The following is a 14,763-nucleotide window of genomic DNA, read 5'->3' as shown; positions in this document are numbered from 1 at the left end:
TCTTAATCCACCCCTTATTCTTTATATATTTAATTTAATTTTTATTTATCCATTCATCCATTTTCTTCCATTTATCCTTGTCAGGGGCATTCACATTCATATCTATGGGAAATTTAGAATTACCAATTAACCTAACCCCACTTACTGCATGTCTTTGGACTGTGGGAGGAAGCAGAAGTACCTGGAGAGAACTCACACAAATACAGGGAACATGCACACTCCACACAGAAGGGCCCCAGCCAGGATAGGTGGAATCAAACAGGACCTTCTTGCTGTGAAGCAACAGTGCTAGTGGTGCGGTGATTGTCCCATCTCAAGGCACTTTATATTGTAAAGGAAAGAGCCTGCAATAATGGAGAGAAAGCCGGAACAATCGGACAACCCTCTATGAGCAAGCACTTGGTAACAGTGGGATGGAAAACTCCCTTTTAACAGGAAGAAACCTCCAGCAGAACCAGGCTCAGGGATTGGCAGCCATCTGCTGTGAACAGTTGGGGATGAGGGGAAAGAAATAGGACAAAGGACACACTGGATTTAATCATTAGTTACTATTGAACTCTGGCTCTCTTCCACAAAGTGGTTTATATACACATAGACAATGAAAAGCTGTGAGTGAAGAAGAAACACTTGGTGCATAATGGGAACCCGCTAGTAGCCTAGGCATTTTGTAGCATAACTAAGGGAATGTTCAGACTCACCTAACTATAAGCTTAAAACTTTCCCTTTTTTTAAAGCATATACAGTACTTAAAACTAGAGAAGATTTCTGTCTGCTATATCTAAACTGTAAGCTGGTTCCATAGAGAGCTGAGGTCTCTGCCTCTTATTTTACTTTTAAATACCCTAGGATACCCTAGTGCTCTATTGCGGTGAAAAGGTAGTATATCAAGGCCTGTATATGAGGAGGAGGATTTTTAATTTCATTCTGGATTAACAAGGAGCCAGCAAAGATAACAAATGGGATAAATAGGCTCTCTCTTTCTTGTCCCTTTCACTACTCTCGCTGCAGCAGTCTGGATCCATTAAAGCCTTTTCAGGGAGCCTTTAAAACAAACTGATAATAATGAATTACAATAGTCCATCCTAGAAATAGTAAATACATAAACTAGTCAATCACCATCACTCTGTGACAGGATGTTTTGAATTTTAGAGATACAATGCAAATGCCAGGAAGCAGTCCAAAATATTTATTATTTATTTATTAAGAATTATCCTAATCAAAAATTATGTGAAGATTCCTCACAGTATTACTGGAGGCCAAGTTAATATTATCCGAAGTAAGTATCTGGAGAGACACCATTTTTCAAAGGTTTTTAGGGCCAAGTACAGCAACCTTTTTTGTTTCATCTGAATTTCAGGTTTATGTCTTTAAGACATTTCTGCAGTTAAACTAATTTTGTGTGTGTCATTTTTGCTTTGGATAGATGAAATATATTAGATAGATAAAGCCAGAAAAGGGTGGAGTGCCCACTCCGGGTCAGGGACAAGACCCTGCCCCAAGTGGAGGAGTTTAAGTCTCTCGCGGTCTTGTTCATGAGTGATGGGAGAAGGGAGCGGGAGATCGACAGACGGATTGGTGCAGCGGCTACAGTGATGTGGACGCTGTACCGGTCTGTTGTGGTGAAGATAGAGCTGAGTGTAAAAGCGAAGCTCTCAATTTACTGGTCGATCTACGTCCCTACCCTCACCTATGGTCACGAGCTGTGGGTAGTGACCGAAAGAACGAGATCGCGGATACAAGCGGCGGAAATGGGCTTCCTCCGAAGGGTGGCTGGCCTCTCCCTTAGAGATGGGGTGAGACGTTCGGCCATTCGGGAGGGGCTCAGAGTAGAGCTGGTGCTCCTCCACATCGAAAGGAGCCAGCTGAGGTGGTTCGGGCATTTGACAAGGATTTCCTCTGGGCGCCTCCTGGGTGAGGTTTTCCAGGCATGTCCCACCGGGAGGAGGCCCCGGGGCAAACCCAGGACACACTGGAGAGATTATATCTCTCGGCTGGCCTGGGAACGCCTTGGTGTTCCCCCGGATAAGCTGGAGGAGGTGGCTGGGGAGAGGGAGGTCTGGGCTTCTCTGCTTGGGCTGCTGCCCCCGTGACCCAGCCTCGGATAAGTGGAAGGAAATGGATGGATGGATAAAGCTGAGTTTCATCTGCATAGTAATGAAAATATATGCTATGCCTTCTAAAAATACAGCTTTAGGGAAGAATATATAACGTATATAGAACGGGTCCCAGCATAGCACCCTGGGGAACTCCATAATGAAGAAGACACCCTATTTACATGAACAAATTTAACCGTGCTAGCTAGATATGATTCAAACCACATTTTCCTTCCAAGGAGTCAAAGTTTTTATTTTTCTAATTTTTTTTTTTTCTAACAGACATTGGGTGATATATTTGTTAGTGAGTTAGTAAGGAAGCTTTGAAAAATACAGTAATATGTGGATGAGATTAACCATTTGGCATTTACTCACATGACACCATTCATTTTAAAGATGTAAATCCTAAATTTGCTGCTGTTGAAATGTTTAGGTTTGTGGCCAGAGGAGTGGTATGAAGGGGTTTGTGAGATAGCGACCAAATCACCGTTGCTCACGTTTCCCAGTGGAGAACCTTTACGCTCAGAGCTGCAGTACAACTCTGCCCTGAAGAATGATACTGTCACTCCGGTATGAGAATGCCCACATGCAGACAAACACCCAGATATTTTGTAGTTTACCTGCTGGCACTAGTTTTTGATTGATTGTTGAATTCCAGGCAGAGCTGAATGATCTACGCAGTACCATCATCAACCTGCTGGATCCTCCTCCAGAGGTGGCTGCTCTCATCAACAAGCTGGACTTTGCCATGTCCACATATTTGCTGTCTGTTTACAGATTGGAGTATATGAGGTAAGCCAGCATGAGATTTATTTATTTATTTTTTAATATAAAATCTCATGCACATCTTCTCCAGTTTGTACTAGACAAATAAAACTTGACTAGTATATATATCTAACCTTTATTCTGGTTTGTTTTTCTCACATCTGTTAGGATGCTGCATTCTCTGGACTTGGACCGCTTTCAGGTTATGTTTCGATACTTTGAGGACAGAGCAATACAGAAGGATAAATCTGGTAAGAACAACTAAAAAAAAACATTGCCAGTAAATTGGTATTTTTCAATCATTTATTCTGCACATTCAAATGTTTTCAGGTATGATGCAGTGTGTGATTGCTGTTAGCGACAAGGTTTTTGAGGTCTTCCTGCAAATGATGGCTGAAAAAGTAAGTAAGATGTTAGAAGTCAAAGTATATCTTAAGTGCATTTATATCTTTACTTTATTATTCAATGTGTTCTTTGGTTAAATACATATTATTTGTCATGACCTGACTCAAAAGAATGTATCAAAAAAGGGCGATCATACATAGCATTAGGTTGCTGTTAAATGATTTATTTAAATAAAAAAACAAATACTGGTTTTCAGTATATATGCAGTGTCTGATTGCAGGGAAAATGTATGAGTGAGTTTGTGCATGCAAAAACAAAAGAGAGTGCTCTACCAGTCAGCAAACAAGGGGATAGGATATGAGTAGAGAAGAGTCAGCCCAAGGGACTGATTTTCCTCAGCACCATCTGCTCAGGTGTGCTGCGTCCTAAACTGGGTCAGCGCCACCCACCAATTACCTGGAATAGATAGACACAGAAAACCAACACCTGCCATGCAGCCGTCACACTCTCCCCCATAAGACAGGGTTCTTACCCTTAACCAAAACAGAAGATAAACTGCACAGATTTAACAATTTGGGTGTTTTAGGTGTGCTATTCATAACCCCTCACATACACTAAAGGTCCATCTCGAGACTCAGTTGTAAATCAAATGTTTTGTAACAGTTAGATAACATTAAGCAAAGCTGAAGTCATACGCATCAGATCCAAAAACTACTGCAGGAGCGCTGGAAGATTATCATATAACATTTAAAAACATGTTGGTTGTGGAACAAAAGTAGACAGGACCCAATTAAATCAATATTAGTCACTCATCTCAAATAGAACACACAGTTAATAGAAAAACACTGCAGTTAAAAGACAAGCACCCAACCAGATTGTGTATAGACTGCAGTCAAACTGATTCAGTTTTTCTTTTCTGACTTTGCTCTCCAGGGAGAAACAAATCAAAAATAAATGACCTACTGTACACATAAACTACACTTAGAAAGGTTCCCAATTGTAGTCTTAAAGGACTCCTGATATACTGATTTTAGATTTAGATTTTATTTTTGGACTCCAATAGAGTTGCTTTACATGATTTACAGAAGCAATTCGGTGAAAGTGAATTTCCAGCTCTCAAATGTGAGGATTTACTGCTTTTCTCAGTTTCATGTCATGTATATCACTGTAAACTATTTTAATGACATAATCTTGAAAATATTCTACAATAAAATTACATAATGTCACACTTTTAGCCAAAAACCAAAGCCCATGAGGAGGAGCTTGAACGCCACGCTCAGTTCCTCCTGGTGAACTTCAACCACATCCACAAAAGGATCCGTAGAGTGGCTGACAAATACTTGTCTGGCTTGGCTGAAACGTGAGCAAGACTTGATGCACATGTTAATTTACTTAAAATATCACCCAGAGTCACATTAACTGTACAAAAGCAGGTTCCTAATTGACTGTATTTTCTCTCTACTTAGTTTCCCCCACTTGTTGTGGAGTGGCCGTGTGCTGAAGACTATGTTGGACATTCTGCAGACTCTTTCCCTCTCACTCAGTGCAGTATGTGATGATCATTAAGACTGTTATACTGCATTTGTATACCATGACTTATGCTGTATAATTTGGATCTATTGCAGGACATTCATAAAGACCAGCCTTATTATGACATCCCAGATACACCATACAGAATCACTGTCCCAGACACGTATGAAGCCAGAGAGGTAATGTTGCTTTACTTATGATTTGTGTTTTTCAGTTCTTTCCCCTATATATGTATTAATTCAATTCAATTTTATTTATATAGCGCCAAATCACAACAACAGTCGCCTCAAGGCGCTTTATATTGTACAGTAGATCCTACAATAATAGATACAGAGAAAAACCCAACAATCATATGACCCCCTATGAGCAAGCACTATTAGATAATAGATTTTTGTAATGTATTGTCTATGTAGTAGATTTTTTTTTCTCATATATAAAAGACCTATTGTCTCTTTGGTTCTAGAGCATAGTGAAGGATTTTGCAGCACGCTGTGGAGAAATTCTTAAAGAGGCTATGAAGTGGGCTCCATCTGTGACCAAATCCCACCTACAGGTAACATTTATTTTGAAACATTCTAGTCTGTAACATGCAAAACTCCACATGTTGCCTTAAACATGCTTTAAACCACTGTGCTTTACCTGGTCTTTTCAGGAGTATCTAAACAAACATCAGAACTGGGTATCAGGCCTCTCCCAGCACACAGGCCTAGCCATGGCCACAGAAAGCATCCTGCACTTTGCTGGTTACAACAGGCAGAGCACCACACTTGGGGTGGGTGATACACTCATCATTTTTACAAATTCAAGTGTTGGGGTTGCTACAAAAAAAAAAAGTTACATGTTTTGTTATTTTAGTAGTAATTTCTCTACTTGTTTTGGAGGAAGGTTCAGAGGAGGTTGGAGATTGTTACCATCATGGGCTCATCCGGTCAGAATGAGAATGAACAGTCAGTAATCACTTGCAGGGTTTTTCGTTTTATTGAATGAATTGAAGGAAAGACACACGGACTGCTATCTCTGAAAGGAAATAAAGTGTGATTTAAGTAACTTAGTAACTCAAAATAATACATAAACTCAGGAGACTCAAACAGAAACTCACCTCAGCTGCCACCTCATGTGAAGAAAGAGTGAGCTGTAGGTGAGTGCAGTCCTTATATAACGAGTGACAGGCGAGTGCAATTAAGGGAAAGCACCACACCCAATCAAAGGTGAGGAAAAGAAACAAGGCGCATCTGGTGAAGTGAGTGTTCTGAAAGGTGAGCTTTTACAACACTACTACTACACTACTCTACACTACTTATTACATTACCTTTGAGTTACTCCATAACATCACCTGAAATAAATAACTATCAGTCAGCCATGTAAACCTGAGATAACGGTCCCACACACCAGTACATAATCCTATCATAAGGAGGGCATACATACAGTGCTCCAAAAATATTTTCCCCCAGCCTGATTTTATTTGTGCATCATTTTCATACTAACATGTTTCAGATAAAACAAATTTTAGTTTTGGACAGAAATACAGAACACAGTTTTTATGAAGTCATGAAGTCATTATTTAAAAACTCAATTTTTTTTATTTATTCTGGTTATCTTTTAATATTAAAATGCATTTACAATGATTTTTCTCCAGAAACATGTACAGATAGAAATGAAGGCTGCAATACTGCAAGCCTGACTCCTTATATCAGCTTTTGTTATCTGTTGCAGATAACACAATCAGGTTCTGGTTGTGTTTTTTTGGCTGGCATGTACTCAACTTTTACATCACCCTGGGTTGTTTGATAGCTTTGTGATAGCATGTTGTCTGTGCAGATGTTTACACTCAAAGTTGCCCTAGCATTAGTGGCAGTGCAGTCAGTCACATGATTTTTTTCTTTGTTTTCTTAGATATTTTAATATATTAATTATCAGAGTACATTATTAGTGATTTTGGGAGAGTTTTGCCATTTAAGTTTTCTTTATGGACTGATCCTAGTGCAGAAATGTGATTTAAAAACCTTCATCAAATAAACCTTCTGTCATTGTAAAGGTAACATTGCTGTGTGTAATAACTCTGTTGCTTTTGTTTGTCTTCAACTGAACAACTATGCATGTGAATCGTTAAATCTGTTTTATTACATTAAAATGTCAGTAGTGCATAAAATATGACCTAAAATATAAAGTGCTCTGGTTTACACAATAGGGTTAGCAAATCTGCAACAAGTTATTCAGTACTCTATTCACACTTGACAGATAAACTTTTGTTCTGGTAACTGTCATGTCACGTTGAGCACAAATGAGTTATGACTGTTTTTTATTAGTAACAGTTTATGCTTATAGTAACAGCGTGGTTTATTAGGCTCTTCTTTGTCACTTTCTCCTTTAGTCCACTCAACTAACTGAGAGACCAGCCTGTGTGAAAAAGGACTACTCAAACTTCATGGCCTCCCTCAATCTCAGGAACAGATACGCTGGAGAGGTAAAGTCACAATAAATATTACAACCCATATTCACTAAAAGACTGGGGGATGGAGAAAAAAAAAAGAAAGAAGTTGGGGAGAAAGTTAACAGAGGGAGAGGAAGAGAAACCTGAACCTCAGTGATGCACCCCAAGGCCCCGCATGTGTGTTGGTGTGATGAAGTGGGAGGAGAGAAGCCATTAGGGATGGGGAGGAAAGGATCGGGGTGGCCAAAGTACTCCCCCCCTGAAGCCAGAGAGGAGGTACTTTGGGGTACCAACCGCTAACCCCCATAGGCACCCCTGTTCCCCGAAATATACCAAGGACAGGCAGGTTTAGGCCCATCAGACGGGGGTCCATGGCAGCAGCAGCACCAAGCTCCACGCAGCCCATGGTGGCCCACCTGACTCCACAGCAAAGGAAAAACTACACCTACTCCAACAATCAGTCCCAAACTACATAAGACAATAGAAGTCACCCAGATTGAGTCCATCCTCCACCTGTGGTAGATTCCCCCCCCCCCCCCCCCAAAAGTGTGAAGGGGTGATATTGTCATGAAAAGGGTGGCCTGAGAAAGGATCAGCTAATGCTAACAGTCTTAGTTAAGAGTGCACAACACAGGAACATATACTTGCTAGAGTAACTACAACAAAGTAACATGCCAGTAAAATACTGGAGTTTAATTCATTGGGTAAGTTGTTAGTATAATTAACATCACAAGCAATACTACTAGACAGATCTGGAGGCTGTTTTTTGGCATTTATGTGTTGGCTTAATTTTTGATCCTGGAGGTTCCAAAATCTAGTTGAGTTGTCGGTGGCCATTGTTGATCACACTGTGGATAATGGCCACTTCTAATGGACCAGTACCTGATCTAATGGTCCAGAGATCTCTGTAATGTAATCAAAGGGGGAAAAGTTGGACTGCGTTAGCTATTGCGTTAGTGATCATGGCCACATTATTTTGGTTGAAAAAAACACAGATCCTTCTGAAATTTTGTTTGGTGAATGCTGAAATCTTGAAGGGCTCATAACGGTGCCAGAGTGAAACCAGAATACGATGCAGGCAGATTTTGGAAACATAACATCTGTTTATTAGATACATTTTTCATACTCATAAATGTTCTCTTTCATTTGTAGGTATCAGGCATGATCCACTTTGCCCAGGCAGTCCGGGGACAGTCTGATTTGGGCCGACTGATGATTAAACAATTGGGAGAAGCATTAGACTCTGCACAGCCTGAGGCTTTTACTGAGGCCATGTTCAAACTGACTGCCTTGCTCATTAGCACCAAAGGTTATTTTCCTTTATGATTTACTTTGGTATTTTGGTATTATAAGTGATGATGTTGGTATCAAATTCATGTCTCTCTCTTTTTTTGGGGGGTGGGGTGGCATTTTCTCTCCTGAATTGCCTGTAGATTGTGATCCTCAGCTCCTGCACCACCTGTGCTGGTCTCCACTCAAGATGTTTACAGAACATGGTATGGAAACAGCAATTGCCTGTTGGGAGTGGCTGCTGGCCGCACGTATAGGGATGGAAGTACCGGTACATATACTCAAACAAACAAAAACCTCTCTCTCTTGTCGGCATACTTGAATTGCATACATAGTGTCAGTATCCTGTATGCCCGCTTAGTTCATGCGAGAGATGGCAGGAGCATGGCAGATGACTGTGGAGCTGAAGATGGGCTTGTTCTCGGATGCTCAGGTGGAGGCTGATCCTCTCGCTGCCTCAGAGGAAAGCCAGCCCATCCCCTGCCCTCCAAATGTCACCCCTCACCATGTCTGGATAGAGGTTGGATAACTGCCAATCTGCTTGAGTTGTTTATGTGTTATCTTGTTAGTCAATTCTTTTTAAATTCTCGCCTTGTTCTGTGTCTCCCTGTTCAACTAGTTTCTGGTCCAGAGATTTGAGATCGCAAAATACTCCAGTGCAGATCAAGTGGAAATCTTTGGCAGTTTGATGCAGCGCTCTCTGTCTCTAGATGTTGGTGGGGCTAAGAGTAGCCTCAACCGCCATGTAGCTGCCATTGGACCTCGCTTCAGGTATATACCAGTCACAGTGTTTACATAGTATTTATGGTGTGCTTATACAAAATCTCTTTCCTCTATGAAAACCATCTTTCTCTGTGCTCTAGGCTGCTCACTCTTGGTCTGGCTTTGCTCCACTCTGACGTCGTCACCAATGCAACTGTAAGAAATGTGCTCCGGGAGAAGATCTACTCTACTGCCTTTGATTACTTCAGGTAGTCAGACTCAGATGCTTGCTCTTCTTCAATCAAATCTAGGCTTACAACAAGTTAACATTTTTCAGTGCTAGCTGATTAGCATGCTAACTTCAGCATGTCTGTCTTCAATCTTTCACCCAACCTCCTAGCTTTTGTTTATTTGTATTCTGTTATTGTTTGTAATTAAATTTACATTGAAACTTTTTAAACCATCCTATATATTATTACTTTGTAAAGTAAAAACTTATAAATAAACTATAAACTAGTGACAATTCATCAATTCATCCAACAACTGGCAAGGCAGTTAATCAATCACAAAAAATGTAAAACTTGAAAAAGTGCTGCATGAAAAGGGGAAAAAATTGAACCATTTTGGAACGAAAGTCAGGTCTCTGTCATTCTCGCTGTCTTTAACGTGTTGAGCTCTTTTAATCTGGACCAAAGAAGTAAGTTAACCAGCATTCCAACCTTTAGAGCCAAGATAGCCTTAGGGTTAGCCCTAACCCTAATTCAGGATTTAGGTAGTATTAGCCCTAATCTAACCCTAGTGAGACATTTAATGTTTTTGTCTTTCTAGTGTGGCTCCAAAGTTCCCCACCCAGGGTGACAAGCGTCTCCGTGAGGACATCAGCATCATAATCCGTTTTTACGCCAGCATCCTGTCTGACAAGAAGTACCTGGCAGCATCTCATTTGGTCCCACCTGGTGAGCTTGGTACTACCCCAGCCCCGAGCACGCTCTCTGCTGGGATATTTGGATCGCTTATCGTGTCCAGCACTTCTCCAATATCTATCTTAAGTAAGCCTAAAGCAGTGGAGCTTCGACTGCATTGCAGCAGGGGCATGCTTTTACGTGGGTCAAATTTGAGATTGCTTTTCCTCACAGTCCTCCTGATATATGCATCTTTGATATTGATTTAATTTACTTTTCTTTTCTCTTTTCCCTAAACGTTCTTATTTTGGTTCCTCTCATATGCTCAGTTTTTCTACTCTTTCTTTACTCATTTCCTCTACTTTGTGATCCATAAAATTTAAGTCAGTTTTTGTCTTAAATATTTAGAAGCTGTGAGGAAAAGCACAAATTTGTCAGCTGCGTCAACATGCATGACTACTCATCATATCAGCCCACCAGTCCCCCAAGTGATCATTTTTAAAGAAACCATAAATTGAAAAAAATGTTTTTCTTCCAACCAAGAAATTTCCTTCCTCTTCATACCCAAAGACCTTGACAAAAGGCAAGGCAAGGCAAGGCAAGGCAAATTTATTTGTATAGCACAATTCAGAGACAGAGACATTAGAAACAAAAACAAATAAAAAGCACGATTTAAAATTGATTAAAACAAACTAACTAACTAAACACACACATTTCACACCTGTTCGCGCGATCTGAACCCTTATCGTAAGGGGAGCTACCAGTCCTTCTGTGGACGAGCTACTTTCTATTTTAAATTCCCTGAATTTAAAATACTCTCTAGACCCAGTCTAGACCCAGTTGGGGAGCTACCCAGAGCTCTAATCCCACACCTGTTCGCGCGATCTGAACCCTTATCGTAAGGGGAGCTACCAGTCCTTCTGTGGACGAGCTACTTTCTATTTTAATTTTAAATTCCCTGAATTTAAAATACTCTCTAGACATTGTCTCATACTCATACAGAGCATACCTCTTCAGGTCCTCAGTGCAAATTCTGGCTCAGATTACTTGCATCCGATCCAGTATCAGTGCACCGGCTACCTACATTTATTCCGGAGTCCCTCGATTTCAAATACATGATCATGACATCAGCAGAGGGCTAAGTGACATGGTTCATCTCGCTCTTCAACAACTCCCTCATTATCGCTCATATTGTTTGTGACTGTTTTATGTGTAAGGAACGCTCTTGTATAAGTTTAATAAAGCACAGATGTAGATGTGCTGAGAGTAACCCACTGCGTTCATGGCCACACTGATTCTGTTTGCATTTGAACAGATAATCAGGATGCATCTTTGAACAGCCTGTCAGTGATGAACGCTGCTGATCTAAGGGGCAACATGGATTCCAGCTCCCGCACCCAACAGACTGGCCAGGGATGGATCAATACGTACCCGCTGTCGAGTGGCATGTCCACCACATCCAAAAAATCAGGTAGAACCTAGGTTCAGTGTTTCGGACAGTACAAAGAATGAATATTTTATTCAAGAGCCTTTCGAAACTGATAATAGCACTTCCTTCAATAATCAAATATAGTTTAAATGTTGCTAAAGTGTGTCATATCACAATGTCATATCATTTGTTTTAAGAGTGTGACTGACATTTCCTTTCGGTCTGGGTGGCATCATAAAATGTAAAATGAAAATATGGACATTAAAAGCATCTTTGATATAGCAAAAACTCTTGCAGTCATTTGGACTGCACTGCTCTAGACTTTGAACTGGTGAAATATCCAAGCCATCACCTTTTCCAAATCAAAGAGACGAACACAGATGGGAAATGTCTGTGAGACATTAAGGTACAAAAAGTCAGTCCATAAAGGACTTATGGACTGACTTTTTGTACCTTTTCTTTTTCTAGGCACATCCAAAAAAAGTAACAGAGGAACGCAGCTTCACAAATACTACATGAAACGCAGGACTCTGTTGCTGGCATTACTGGTGAGTAATATGAGTGTTTTGACTGCACTTAAGATGCCTGTTCATGATAAAACCTTCTTAATGCTCTTGACCTCTGGTTTGTGTACCCAGGCTAGTGAGATCGAACGGTTGACAACGTGGTACAACCCCCTCTCCACACAAGAGCTGGCCATTGCCACAGAGCAGTCAGTGGAGACAAGCATCGCCAACTGGAGGTCCAAATACATCAGCCTGACAGAGAAACAGTGGAAGGACCACGTCAACCTGGCCTGGAGTATCGCTCCATACCTGGCTATGCAATTACCAACAAGGTGGCCAATCTCTAAGAACAATCTCTAATAACTCATTTGTTTAAATGAGTATTAAACCGCTTTTGCCATTTAATTTCCCATTAACTAAATCCATGAGAGCACTGTTCTGAGTCATCAGGGCCAACTGTCCATTTTGTGCATAAGATAGATCAAATCATCTTAAAGGCCTTTGTCAGAGTTTTACCCCTGATACTGCTGGATAAACTCACTCAGGAACCAGGTCACATAGAGCTCAAGTTTTCACTCGCGAGAGGGAAGCAGTTGTCTCCAACCCACTTCAACTTGCTTTCCCCCTGCAGGTTGTTTTTATTGGTTACACACATGGATATTCATAAAGCTGTATTACCTATGAGAAATTACTATAACTGGTTACAAAGGGTGATTGTGCTGTGCAAGCATGATTATACATTGTGTGTGGTTATATGATGGGAGTGCAGCTCTCCCAGATTGTCGTTGGTAGAATCTGTTCTTCTCAAGGCTGCTTGTTCCCCTTATCAATGTCATGCACGTAGTCATATGCGTAGGTTACCTAGATAGCAAACAGAAGCATTCTAGCTTTCTAAATGGCATTATGTAGCTTTTTAAATGGCAACCTACAACACATACATTAAACCTAACAGCCTATCACTTGACTCACCCTACATAATGTTACACCCCGGCCTAGGCAACCGGCGTGCAACGCAGGAAAATAAAAATAAGGAAAAAACACACGACAAAAAAACCCACTAAGGCTCTCCACCAAATTCCCAAAACGGAAGTGTCTCAAAACGAAAGTATTGACAAAACCCATTTACAGCTATTTACAACAAACTATTTATTTACAACACGGGGGGAGATCGCGACCATGACATACTGAAACACAAGGCTTAAATACATAGAAGGAGCAATCAGGGAATGGACCACAGGAGGGAAACACAGCTGGGGCAAATTAGACCTGACGAGACAAGGAAACGTAAACTGAACACACTAAGATAACACAGACTTTCAAAGTAAAGCAGGAAATACATGACAGTCACGCAAAAAAACAAAAAACTGACAACACCGAAACATAACAATAAGCTTTGAAAACAATGTTGCCACTAAAAAAGGTCAAGACACAACATCCCTCCTTGTGGTCTGCTGCTTGTAATAGTCGAAATTCTGACTAAGAAGAAACCAGTGCTTAATGTAAAGGTGTGACTATCCTTCTTGTACTAGAGTGTAGATTTTCATTTTAAATGTCTTATTTTCCAGATTTAAGAATGACGCCATTGTTGCTGAAGTGACCAGACTTGTGAGACTGGACCCCGGTGCAGTCAGTGATGTGCCTGAGGCTGTCAAGGTGAGATCAGGTGTTCTTGTAAAGCTTGATTTTGGAAATCTTATATGTTTAATGTGACTGAATGTTATATAATTATCCTTCTTTAGTTCCTGGTGACATGGCACACTATTGATGCTGACTCCCCTGAGTTGAGCCACATCTTGTGTTGGGCTCCGGCTGACCCGCCCACTGGTCTGTCCTACTTCAGCAGCATGTACCCTCCTCATCCCCTTACTGCTCAGTATGGGGTTAAAGTGCTACGCTCTTTTCCTCCAGTAGGTCAAGATTTGTTTTTGGGTTTTTTGGGCTCAGCATGGCATTGACTCAAGCTGCTTTCATTAATGTGCTGAACTTTTTAAAAGGATTAGACATTAAAATGTCTTCTTTAAACTGCCAGCTCTCCTGTACAAAGCAATGTGGATTTGCACCAAGAATTGCTTAGTAATTATCGGTTACACTATATTGCCAAAAGTATTTGCTCGTCTGCTTTCACATTCATAGGAGTTTTAGTGATGTCCCATTCTTAATCCATAGGTTTTAATATGATGTTGGCCCTCTGCAGCTATAACAAATTCATCTCTTTTGGTAAGGCTTTCCACAAGATTTCAGTGTGTTTATGGGAATATTTGACCATTCTTCCAGAAGCACGTTTGTTAGGTCAAACACTGATGTTGGACAAGAAGGCCTGGCTCACAGTCTCCGCTCTAATTCATCTCAAAGGTGTTCAGGTTGAGGTCAGGACTCTGTGCAGGCCAGTCAAGTTCTGCCACATCAAATTTGCTCATAAAAGTCTTTCTGGACCTTGCTTTTTGCAGTGGTCATGTTGGAACAGGAAGGGGTCATCCCCAAACTGTTTCCACAAAATTGGGAGCATGAAATTGTCCACAATGTCTTGGTATGCTGAAGCATTAACAGTTCCTTTCATATTAACTAAGGGGCTGAGCCCAGCTCCTGAAAAGCAACCCCAGACCATGATCCCGCTTCCACCAAACTTTACACTTGGCACAGTGCAATCAGACAAATACCGATACTGTTCTCTTGGCAGACTCGTCAATCATATTGCCAGAAAGAGAAGCATGATTCGTCACTCCAGAAAACACATCCTCACTGCTCTAGATTCTAGTCGTGGCATTCTTTG

At 40.9% G+C, this 14,763-nt stretch overlaps 1 protein-coding gene across 2 annotated transcripts in view; it reads left to right on the top strand.

The window, feature by feature from the left end:
* The window catches only part of pi4kaa (phosphatidylinositol 4-kinase, catalytic, alpha a), a 40,816-nt gene that overhangs the window by 14,624 nt on the left and 11,429 nt on the right, over positions 1 to 14,763 (top strand). The window contains exons 21-41 of one of the 2 annotated variants that reach the window (XM_080874696.1): positions 2,527 to 2,663; positions 2,752 to 2,885; positions 3,027 to 3,109; positions 3,189 to 3,259; positions 4,439 to 4,563; positions 4,670 to 4,751; positions 4,829 to 4,912; positions 5,197 to 5,286; positions 5,386 to 5,505; positions 7,105 to 7,197; positions 8,317 to 8,473; positions 8,598 to 8,725; positions 8,816 to 8,974; positions 9,074 to 9,225; positions 9,318 to 9,425; positions 9,985 to 10,112; positions 11,374 to 11,529; positions 11,956 to 12,035; positions 12,126 to 12,325; positions 13,559 to 13,646; positions 13,733 to 13,900. In XM_080874696.1, the coding sequence (XP_080730822.1) occupies positions 2,527 to 2,663; positions 2,752 to 2,885; positions 3,027 to 3,109; positions 3,189 to 3,259; positions 4,439 to 4,563; positions 4,670 to 4,751; positions 4,829 to 4,912; positions 5,197 to 5,286; positions 5,386 to 5,505; positions 7,105 to 7,197; positions 8,317 to 8,473; positions 8,598 to 8,725; positions 8,816 to 8,974; positions 9,074 to 9,225; positions 9,318 to 9,425; positions 9,985 to 10,112; positions 11,374 to 11,529; positions 11,956 to 12,035; positions 12,126 to 12,325; positions 13,559 to 13,646; positions 13,733 to 13,900 (2,543 nt within the window). Of the gene's footprint in view, positions 1 to 2,526; positions 2,664 to 2,751; positions 2,886 to 3,026; positions 3,110 to 3,188; positions 3,260 to 4,438; positions 4,564 to 4,669; positions 4,752 to 4,828; positions 4,913 to 5,196; positions 5,287 to 5,385; positions 5,506 to 7,104; positions 7,198 to 8,316; positions 8,474 to 8,597; positions 8,726 to 8,815; positions 8,975 to 9,073; positions 9,226 to 9,317; positions 9,426 to 9,984; positions 10,206 to 11,373; positions 11,530 to 11,955; positions 12,036 to 12,125; positions 12,326 to 13,558; positions 13,647 to 13,732; positions 13,901 to 14,763 lie in introns of both variants that reach the window. The other variant, XM_080874695.1, reaches the window with a different exon arrangement.

Source organism: Rhamphochromis sp. 'chilingali' (genome assembly GCF_963969265.1).
Source record: "Rhamphochromis sp. 'chilingali' genome assembly, chromosome: 2".
In the NCBI taxonomy this organism is placed as follows: domain Eukaryota; kingdom Metazoa; phylum Chordata; class Actinopteri; order Cichliformes; family Cichlidae; genus Rhamphochromis; species Rhamphochromis sp. 'chilingali'.
This window is presented reverse-complemented; position numbering and strand designations above follow the sequence as displayed.